The 10,638-nt window shown below is 53.5% G+C and overlaps 1 protein-coding gene across 3 annotated transcripts in view; it reads right to left on the reverse strand.

Annotated features, from left to right (window-relative positions):
• TMPRSS13 (transmembrane serine protease 13) overlaps nucleotides 1-9,155 on the reverse strand; it is a 28,209-nt gene extending 19,054 nt beyond the window's left edge. For 2 of the 3 annotated variants that reach the window (XM_055306755.1, XM_055306757.1), the window contains exon 1: nucleotides 9,017-9,155. In XM_055306755.1, coding sequence (XP_055162730.1) covers nucleotides 9,017-9,037 — 21 coding nt within the window. In that variant the 5' untranslated portion in view covers nucleotides 9,038-9,155. The remainder of the gene's footprint in view (nucleotides 1-9,016) is intronic. The other variant, XM_055306756.1, reaches the window with a different exon arrangement.
• Nucleotides 9,156-10,638: the final 1,483 nt, after the last annotated feature.

Consider the following 10,638-nt stretch of genomic DNA (forward strand, 5'->3'; position numbering starts at 1 on the left):
CATTGCTGCCTCTCTGAGGAGCGACGCCTTATGTAATCCAGCAGCCAGCTGGCCTGAGTCGGCAATCAGGGAACACTGGTCCTGTTTCTCCTTGGAAAGTGGAGCCTTTGGGGTGCTCTAAATCTAAGAGGGAGCAGTCCAGGGAATGAACAGGAGTGGCAGGGATGGTGAGGGCAGCGCACCTGTGCTGGGGGCACAGTCAGCAGGGCTGTGCAGAGGGGGCAGGCTCTGGACCCCTGGCACCTGTTTCCATCCCTCATCTGCCACCGTGCTTAACACTGGACACGATTAGGAAGCAAACCAGTTCAGGAAAAGCCCTCGTCGTTAGAACACCAGCCCAAGTCAACACCATCATCCCTATCAGGCAGGGGTTTGGATTTAACTTTTTATTTTTATTTTATTTATTTATTCATGAGAGACACAGAGAGAGAGGCAGAGACACAGGCAGAGGGAGAAGCAGGCTCCCTGTGGGGGGGCCCGGTGCGGGACTCAATTCCAGGACCCCGGGATCATGAACTGAGCCAAAGGCAGACGCTTAACTGCTGAGCCACCCAGGTGCCCCTGGTTTTACTATTTTTAACTCTCTTTTCTAAGAGTCGGAAGGAACTGGTTTGGTCACTGCCTCATTGTTCTGGAGGTCGCAAAATGAATTCAAGGAGGAATCTCGAGTCTCTGGCGACACTCAGCTTACTACGGGCAGGGACCAGGACCCATTACTCCAGGGAGTTACTGGGGTTAATTAATGGATATGGGTAAGAGATCCAGGTGCTTGGGTCAGCCAAGCAGGGACACAGTTGTGTGTGTTTAGGGATCTGACGGGCATGCAGCTGACCCAGCTGGCCCAGAGCTCAGATTCCCCTCTCACCCCCCCTATCTAGAGACTAGATCTCCAGAAGGGGAAAACAGATGAGCCCCCAGATGCTTCAAGGGGAGCAGGACTGGGGTTGGGGGGCAAGGAGAGGCAGAGAGGAAATGCTGAAATATAGCATGCATCAGCTGACAGCACTGGCTTTGGAGTCAGGCAGATCCAGGGCACCATCGTACCTCCAGGTGTGTCACCTCGGGCAGGACACTTATCCTTCCTTTTTCTTTTTCTTAATTTGTAGAATAGGACTAATGATCTTGAGGATTCAAGGAGGTAACAGAAAATGTCTCGCCTGGGTCTGGCACACAGCAGCCAGGCGGGAAATGAGAATCTCCCTCCGCTTTTGCACTGGCCCACACAACACCCACCTTGCCGAGATTTAACAGCCCTGGGCCTTACCAATGGGCCGAAAGGTGGGAGCTCATCTTAGGGAAAAAAGAGGGTGCTAGACAAAGGCCAGACTAAAGTCCTTCAATGAGAGAGACAAACCCAGGCTGTGTAGAGCCTGTGCTGGCCACCAATGGTGGCCCGAGCCTTGGCACCTGCCTGGGACCCTGGCATCAGGCATGTCAACTGGCCTGCCAGCCTTCCCTCCCTGCTATGCTCACACTACAGGCCTTTCCCACCCTTGGGGGCAAATTCCCATTACAGGATGCAAGAAAATGATAATAGCTCACCATATATGGTACTTTAGAATGACAATAAATTTCCATGTCTGTGGTCTCACAAGGTCCTCACTCCAACCCTGAATATTTTTAGAAGCCCCGTTTACAGATGACAAAACCAAGGTGCAAGGCTCAGATTGCTTAGAATCACAGTCAGGATTCTTCCCCAAGCCTGTGTGTGTGGGTCCCCTGCCTTCTCAAGTCAGCAGCAAGAGCCCCCGACACAGTCTTCTCCTGGCACCCGTACACAGGGTGCTCCCTCTGCATTTGTCACATCACCTGAGAACTGGGGCCTGGGGCCTTGCAGGCTGGGAGTGCCATGGGGAACCCGGCAATGAGGCCAGTGGTTCTACAGCGATCTCACTCTTGTGGAACTTTCTGGTGGGTCCCATGGCCTGCCAAGACTTGATGGAGCCGGGGGACGGGAGAGGCCCCATGCCAGGTAACAAGCACGGTCTACACCAGCGGGTGACTCTGGGCCTGTGGCTCCACCTCTTCACACTCCCAGTTTCCTCATCTGTAAGGTGAGCCAGTCACCTGCTTCATAGCACTGGAGCGATAGGTGCTGTGTGTACAGTAAGGACTCGGTGCCCATTAGCTGTGACAGTGGCCGGTCATCTGTCTGTTAAAGATGCTGGACTTGAAGTAGAGAAATCTGTGTTCAAATATGACTGCGTACATTCTTGAACGGTCTGCCCTGGGCAAGGAAAGGGAACACGTCTGTCTCAATGTGCGTGAGATGGGGATGACCTTGCCTCCTTCCCCCAGATAACTGCAGAATAAACATGGAGCCTGGTCCGCAAATGTGTTTCACATCATATCAAAGGCCAAAGCCCGCTAGGGACTTAGCTTGACCCCATTTTGACCTCATCACAGCTCTCTATGGGAGGTATTATTAACCCCATTTTATGGATTTTGAAACTGAGGTCCCAGGAGGTTAAGAACATACCCAAACCCACCTCTCCGGTAAGTGACAGGGCTCGAATCCTGCCCAGGCAGGATCTGGACCCACAGTATCACGAGTGTCACCAGTAACTTCCTTCGCTTCCTTGAGGCTGACAGCGCGTGAAGAGCTTCCACACCCATTATTTCCTGGGATCCTCATGGGGTCTTGCTAGCAAACTGGGCAGGAACTATGGCCCCTGGTTTATTCTTGAGGAAACTGGGATAGGGGACTGGACAGCATGCCCAGAGCCCCTAAACAAGTTGGTGGTCTTGTGGGGACTTCCCACAACCTTCTGATTTCACATTCAAGATCTCAGGCTGTCCCCACTGGAGTAGGACCCCAGGGCCCTGGTCCTGGTGCCACTTCACCAGGGCAGGAAAAAGGGACCTGGGATGGGCTGGTGGAGGCCCAGTGGGAGGAGGTGGGAAGGCTGGGGGAGGTTGAGCAGTGGGAGGCAGTTAGACCAGAGATGTAGGGTGGGGGCTTGGTGGAAAGCTCAGGGCAGCCAGAAAGGCAGAGGGGTCTCCCAGCCTTCCTTGGCCAAGCCTTTCCCCAGTGCTTATCCCACCGCATGAAGGTCTCAACATGCCTACCCATGGCCTCGGCCCCCAGGAGGCAGGGAGAAGAGTCCCTGGGGAGGTGAGCTGGGGTCTGGGCAGGAGACTCCCATGGGTCCCTCTACCCGGAGTCTGGAGAGAACTAGGGCATGTAAAATGGGACTGATCTTGGGCTCAGTACCCAAGGGGCTGGGAGGGGGTGAGTCGTCCTCAGCCAGTCTCTAAAGCTGCCACCTTAGCCTCAGCAGCCTGTGGAAAGCCCTCCCAGGGCTGGGGGGCAGGGGCATGGAGGAGAGGCTGGGCCTTGGGGGTAGACAGGGCCCCAGAGGCCTCAGTAGAGCAAGCACTCTGGTGTCAGAGCCGGTGGGAGGCACATGCAGAGGTTTGGGCCCCAAAGACAAGGCCAAGAGAAGAGGCCTGACCCCAAGTTCCCCATGAGAGCTGCCATGTGGGAAACCCTGAATCCCAGCAGGATGGACGGGCAGCCCCAAGACCAGAGGAAGGCAGCCTCCATGGTGAGGCCGTCTGCTCCATCCCCCTGACTCTGAACCTCAACCTGAAGCATCGCAGGACGCTGAGAAGAGCTCCCATTTTCCGGGACCACTAGAATAGGTTCCACAGCCATTCTTTACCCATTTCATGGCCTGCCACCCCACCTGCTGGAAGTTCCTCCTCATGTCTAACCCATTAAAGCAGTAACTCATTTCCTTTCCTCAATTCTTAGCCAGCAGCTACTGAGATTCCAGCCACCCTCCTGGTGGCCTGGCCTCACCCTCAGAGCAGATGCCTCCAGTAGGTGGGGAAGAGGGTGGGAGGACACTTCGTGCCCAGAGCGCCAGGATCCAAGGGGCTGAGCCCAGGCCAGAACCAGCCCAACTCCTGGCCTTCGCCAGTGAGCAGAAGACCCAGTAATGGAACTCAGATGACCCACTCCAGGCTCCCCATGACCCGCCTGCAGGCGAGAGGCTCCTCAGCCTGTCTGGGGGCAGATGGACAGGGCCGAGCCAGAGGGTGGGTGACTCTGGGCCACTTCCCTGACCAAGCACTGCCAGTCATTCTTTCCTGGCCCTGCCTCTCCTCCCCGCCCCAGGCCCTACAGGGTGGTCTCTGGGGTCAGCCCCTGGGGTAATCCGTGGTTTCCCGTGTCAGAGCCTGTCCCGTGGGCCCTCACCTGCTGGGGGATGGCTGTGAGAGGACAAGGACCCCCGTGGCCCTGCCCTTGGCGTCTCTCCACGTCCTACCAGCCCAGCCAGCCATGCCGGGGAGGAGGGGGTCCTCTGCTGCACTGTGCCCTGCGGCAGCCACCTCAAGAATGTCTCGGTTTTGTGGCTGCTGCCAAGGATTGAGCTCCAGGCTTTGCTTAGCGACTGTGCTCCAACCACAGGAGGCAGCCTCAACTCTGGAATAGAGGCACCATGGGCTGCTCAGAGCCCACAGCAGGCAGGGAGAAGAATCTAGTAAAGGGCTCCTGTGGGAACGTTTACCCAGGCAGCAGCAGCCATAACGCAACTTCAGGACCTGAGGGCAGGTCCACCAGGGCCCATTCAAGTCCAGTCAAAGCTGGCAGGGCCTCCCTCCTCTGCCCTGGGCCGTCCCTTCAAAGAGCCTGCACCCCAGGGCAGGCTGGGCACATCACTGGCTGCCAGGGCTAGAAGGATCTTGAAAACCCTCTAGTTGTAGTTCCTTTAGCCTACTGATAAGGTGATGAAGGCCCAGAAACGCAATGCAACTAGTCTAAGGGCACACAGCCAGTTGGGGGCAGGGCCCAAAACAGAACCTTCTGGCTCCTGACCTCAGGCTGCTGCACATCACTGTGCTGTCCCAGCACCCTTTACCAGGCTCCAGTGGGGAAGGACTCCCCACCAGACTTAGGCCCCTGTGGCAGCTTCTTTCTCCTGGTGATCCTGAGTATCAAGGATGTTCAGGATGGGGGGCAGAGGCAGGATCACAGCCTGGCACCCCAGCATCCCAGGCTAGGCAGGAAGAGATGCCCCAGTCCCCACTAGAAGCACCGGGAAAAATCAGGAGCTTCCTTGGGCAAGACCTGTGCCTGTCAGTATGCTGGGGAGCCCATGGGCCATGGCAGGGGAGCCCTGAACCCATCCCATGTGGACGGGACTGTGCTTGAATTGGCCTCCAAGGAACTGATCTGAACTGGGACGGAGTGGATCATGCTTCTTTTCCTTCCTACTCAGCCCAGGCTTCCTTGGACCTCTAGGTACACATGGTTTCCTCCTACTCCCCCCTCCCTGAACCCAGAGAAATTCCACAAATGCAGTCTCCCCTCAGAGCACAGCCAGATTCCCCCGCACTCCCTTCCAAACTGGGAAACCCCTGGAATCAAACTGGGCTCCAGACAAGAAGCCAAGCAGAGGCCTCCCTTGCAGCAGGCTTGGGAGGCCAGGGGAGTCTTGCTTCTGCTCCCAACCATGCGTGACCTTAAGGACAGTTGTATCCCTCTCCGGGTCTCCGCTCCCTGACCTAAAAAAGGAAGGGAGCAGACAAATTGGCTGTTTTCAAGCAGGGTTCCCAGAGCATTAGAGGTTCCATGGAAATACCTCCGTGACTATTGTAGCAGGGAAAGGACTTGGAGTCCTTCACCCCACTTCAGACAGAGGAGATCCACTTCACAGTTGTGTACAATGGGCTCTACATACGGTTTCATTTGACAAAAGAGGCTGCTACAAAGGGCTTGAAAATTACCAGCCTGGGCGAGCACTGAAGTTCCTTCTAGTTTCCGATGATGCCTCATGAAAAAGCCTCGGGGAATCCCTCTTAGACCAGAGTCAAAACACGTCCTTGTCCATTCATTCGTGTGTTCATTCATTCATTTGTCCATTCATCAAAGAGGTTAAAGAGCACCCAGGACTTACTGCTGCCAAGAAAATAGCCTTTGATCACCCAGGGTCTTGCTGCCTCAGTTGCTGCCCCCACCCCCCATGTGCCTTCTGTGCCAAAGCCAACACTGGGGAAGTGACACAGTTCAGGGCTGGTACATAATGGAGGTTCCCTGGACAGTCCTATCAGAGGAGCCACACTCCATGAGGTCCCGCCAGGGTCCCGACAAAGCCCCCCGAGGTTCCTGTGATGGCTTCCCTCGTGCTTCCCCCCCAGCACCCTGGCCACCTGGCTGGGCACGGTCTACCACTGCTGTTGCTGTACCAAGAGGAAGTTGTTTTGCCAAAACAAGACACTTAAGCTAAGTGGCTATTGTTACATCAGCCGGCCTTCCCGCCCAGCACCCAAACCTGGAGCCCCGTATACACACTCCCACACATTCTCATTCACATTTGCCAAGTCACAGGGACAATGCAGGGGGAGGCAGGGAGGGATGGGCCAGGTGGAAGGTTGCCCAGCACCAATGACAACATAAAACACAGAGGTCTCAGGTGAGGGCAGCATCCCTGTAGGGCCAAAGGCCAGGTGCCAAGGGTCCCTCAGGACAATGGGGGTCAAGGGCACAATGACCTGAGCCCATTGGATGGCTATCTTAGGAACCTGCCCAGCCCCTGCAGGGGAGAGTACCTCATCCTGAACCAGCCCTGGGTCTGCCAACCACTCTCTGGTCCACGACCTCTGAGGTCTTTGACTAAGTGAGAACCTGCTCTATTATAAGAAGACTCAGTCTACAAAGGATTGCTGCTTTAGCAGTGGGCCCATCAGTCTTTCTTTAATAAGCATTGCACTTCTGTAAGCATTAAGAATGTGAGGTCTATGGAAAACAACACAAAACACACACTACTATTCAAGAACAAATGCACATGTCCTATCCAGGGTGGCACACCTGCAATCCCATTCCATGTGATTCCAAAGACTGTCATGGAACCAGAAAGGGACCTGGGGGTGGAGCGGGAAGCAATTTGTCCAACCCTCATTTTTGGTAGGTGGAAAAGCTGAGGCATGGAGAGATTTGTCCACATCGTTAGAGGAGTCAGGTCTAGACCCTAGATGATGATAGGAGGAGGAGGAGAAGGAGGAGAAGGAGGAGGAGGAGGATAATCTGAACGCTCTGTGACTCTCTCTCTCTCTGCCAGATGCTATTTAAAAAGGGCCTCATAACTGAAAGTCACTAGGCTAAGGCTCCTTGAAGTTGACACTATCTTTATTCATTTTACAGATGAAGAAACTGAGGTACAAAAAGGTTGATTTGCCCAAAGTCACAGGTGACCTGGAACTTGGTCAGTGTTCTACCCATATCATGCAGCTTCTCCTTCGAAGACAGAGAAGCTTTCTCACCTCCTGTCCAAGGTCCCCCGTGAAGACCCAACCAACTCACACAGGAGCTTCATCAGGCTTAAGCCCCTTGCCCACCATCTTCCTCAATACTTTATAGAGCCAAAGAACCAAAACCACAATGTACATCTGTCTGCCATGAAGCCCTCGGAGAGAAGGCATGGCCATAGACAATCAGTTTCTCCCAATCTCCCCTTAACTGGCCTGAAGAAATCTTCTACAAAGAACCCCAGACAGCTCTCCCTGCCCCGACCCGAGGCTCACTATCTTGAAAGTTCTGCCTTAAACAAGGGGGTGAATTTCAGAATCTTAAATTAGGAAGTAGTGGTTTAGTTCTTTCACTCCAAAGTAAGTTAGGACGGCCTCCCAGAACGAATATGGTGCCCACCACACCACGTAACACTTCTTCCATCAGGGATGAAAAGTCTGCTCCCCACTCTGTGCCCCTCTGGTGACCTTCCATGTTGGTCCCTAATTCTGGAAAGATGAGCATTGTAGGCAGATGTCACCTCCATCACCCTGCCTGGGGACCGGCCTTAACATCCTTTGGACAAATCAGCCCTTCTCCCCATTGTATTTAGAGAACATCAAGTTTAGGCCCCCAGAAAGTCACCAACAAACATGCCCAATGGCTGTGACTGTGAGTTCACCTTCCCCACACCTCAGACAAAACTCTATTCTGCCTTGTGCACTGCCTTTACTGCTCACCAGCAGCTCCAAGGAAGCTAGAGGCCTAGGACCAAATGACTTTGGTGAGGTGGAGACAGGAACCCAGGAGAACAGTGCAGAGGTTGGGAGGGAAGCCTCGGAAAGAAAAGTCAAGAGGGGCCTGGAACAATGGTGGAAAAGATGGTGGTAAAGGTTGCAGAAAAGTATCTGGGGTTCAGAATGGACCACAAGCCACCTATAAGCCAGCACATAGGCTGAGCTGATCCTTCTCAAACCCAGAGCTGCCCCATCCTTCCCAGAGTCTCTGATTCTATTACTTCAGTAAAGAATAAAAGAAGATGGAGAGAAGTAAAAAGCAAGACCTCAGGAGAAGTTAGAGCACAAGAAGAATGTCCCTCAAGAAAAGAAAGCTGAGGCACAGCTGAACAAAATCTTTGGAAGCCTTCGCATCTATAACTGTCTTTTCCACGGATGACATCCTAGCTGCTCTCTGCCACGGCCAAGAACAGAAGAGGAAAGGAACCTGAGTTGTGGCAGAAGGAATTACGCCCAGACATAAGAATCATTTTCCAAGCATAATATCATGAAGCCTGAAAACAAGTGACCAAAGGAGATTGAAAAAAATCCCCTGGAAGATCTTAAAAACACAAAGGAAGTCACATTTTCTAAGATGGTTTAGGAGCCTAGTGAAGGGGTTAGCCAAGGTAACCTCGAAGCCCAGCTAGAATGCTAAGTTCCGGTGATTTCTCAAGCCGGCAAAAGTGATGATCTAACAGCATTAATGCCCTGGCCAGGGTGTTTCACAGGCCACAGAGCAGGAGCCCAACATTCAGGCACAGCCCTGTGGTGCTTCCCGACCAGATCCCAAATCCCATCGGCTCCTCCCCCGGGGCCCCTCCTGGAAATCAGGATAGAAGGAGGCCGAGCAATCCCAATCCCAAGTGGCTTCAAGTGAGAAAAGGCACATTCAACTTCCCCCAAAACCTGAGGCATACAGGTGGCCGGGCCCCACCTATCTTGCAGCCCTGCCCCTGCTTCCCCGGCGCTGGGAAGTTCTGGCCCAAGGCCTGTAACCACTCACCCGGCTGCCGTCCCTTTCCATGGTCTCCCGAGGGGTGAGGCTTCTGGGCTCAGCTGATGTCCACAGGAAGATCCATGTTGGCCCCTGTCTTCCGTGGCATGTGGAGAAAAAGGGGGCTGGAAGGCTGAGGGCCAGCCCCCACCAGATGGGGCGGGGAAGCGGGTTGGGACGTGTGAGGTAATCTCAAGTATAAACAACACCACAGAACTAGCCAGACCTGTCCCTCTCCTCTCCTCCGAGGCCATCCCAGTTACTCAGCGAATACCAAATACCAAATACCGGGAGTGTGAAGTTACCTCTACCCCTGAAACTGCCCCCACAGAGTCAGCTATGAGGAAATGAGGGGTTCCAGAATGCTTCTTTCAGAGGGAGCATTCTCAGAGGAAAAAATCCAGGCCCTGTGAAGACCATCGTAGGCCTGTCAACCTGAGCGCCTCAAACAGATGCTCCAGCGCCCTCTGAGGTGGGTCTGTGTTTCCACAGGGAATGTCCAAGGCCAGGGACCGGGGCCCCACCCAGGGCAGGACGGTGTCATCCTTCATCTCCAAGGACCACGTGTCCAAATCCCCAATCAAGGTACACGGCGTGGCAAAATTTCCATTTTCTGAATGATTTCTACCAAAACTCTTACCAAAGAAATTAAAGTCAAACAACCTCTAATTATGCACATAGTGAATTTCCTCAACTGAAAACAATAAAACATCATGAAACAACACATCAAAAGCCAATTAAAATAAAACATGGAAGTATCTGAATGGAAACCGTTCTAAGAAATAGTGGCTGACTCATGGTCCCCTAGCTACTGCCCATTCTGCGCCTCAGAGTCAGAAGTAAGAAAGGAAGAGCCTCCTCCAAAGGGGGTGCTTAGCACCCCCAACCCCAGCAGAGTTGCTTCTGCGAGGTCTCAGGTGAGCTTTAGGAAGGATTTGTGTGACTGGGCACTTGGGGGCCCAGAGGTCGTGAATGGCAGTCTTCTTAGATTGAAGAAGATTGATTCCTTGAAGGAAGGAATCACAGAGACCATGCAGTGATTCGGTCCTCTCCTTTTACAGATGGAGAAACAGCCTGGGAGCCTGAGGAATCCGCACAAATCAAGGGAACAAACTGCAGTGATGACAATGACAAGGCGCTGGATCTCCTGCCGTATGCTCTACATACAGTAACGCGCGTCATCTTCACAACAATGCTGTTCATCTGTCCCTCGCTCATTCACCCAGCAAATATCCAAGTGCTTCTGATGCACTTGGCACTGCTCTGGGTGCTGGGGACACAGGGACAAAGCAGGCAAATACCCTGCCCCATGGCACTGGCATTGGGGGAGAGGTAGGACCGACAAAAATAAGCAGATAGATGATGATGATGATGATGATGATGATGGCTAGATAGATGACAAAGCAGCATATGAGAAATTGAGAAGTGCTATCAAGAAACATAAAGCAGGGAGGGGGATCGAGAGGGCTGGGAGCAGAGTGACAGTCTGAGACAGGGCGGTCAGGGAGCCCTTCACTGAGGTGACACTTGAGCAAAGACTCAAAGAAAGTGACCACTTTTCTCCCCATTTACATGTGAGAAAACAGAAACTTCTAGCTCAGAATGGAAGCTGTCAGCTCCTGCTTCAGGTG

The sequence above is a fragment of the Nyctereutes procyonoides genome, unplaced genomic scaffold (genome assembly GCF_905146905.1).
Source record: "Nyctereutes procyonoides isolate TBG_1078 unplaced genomic scaffold, NYPRO_anot_genome, whole genome shotgun sequence".
NCBI lineage: Eukaryota > Metazoa > Chordata > Mammalia > Carnivora > Canidae > Nyctereutes > Nyctereutes procyonoides.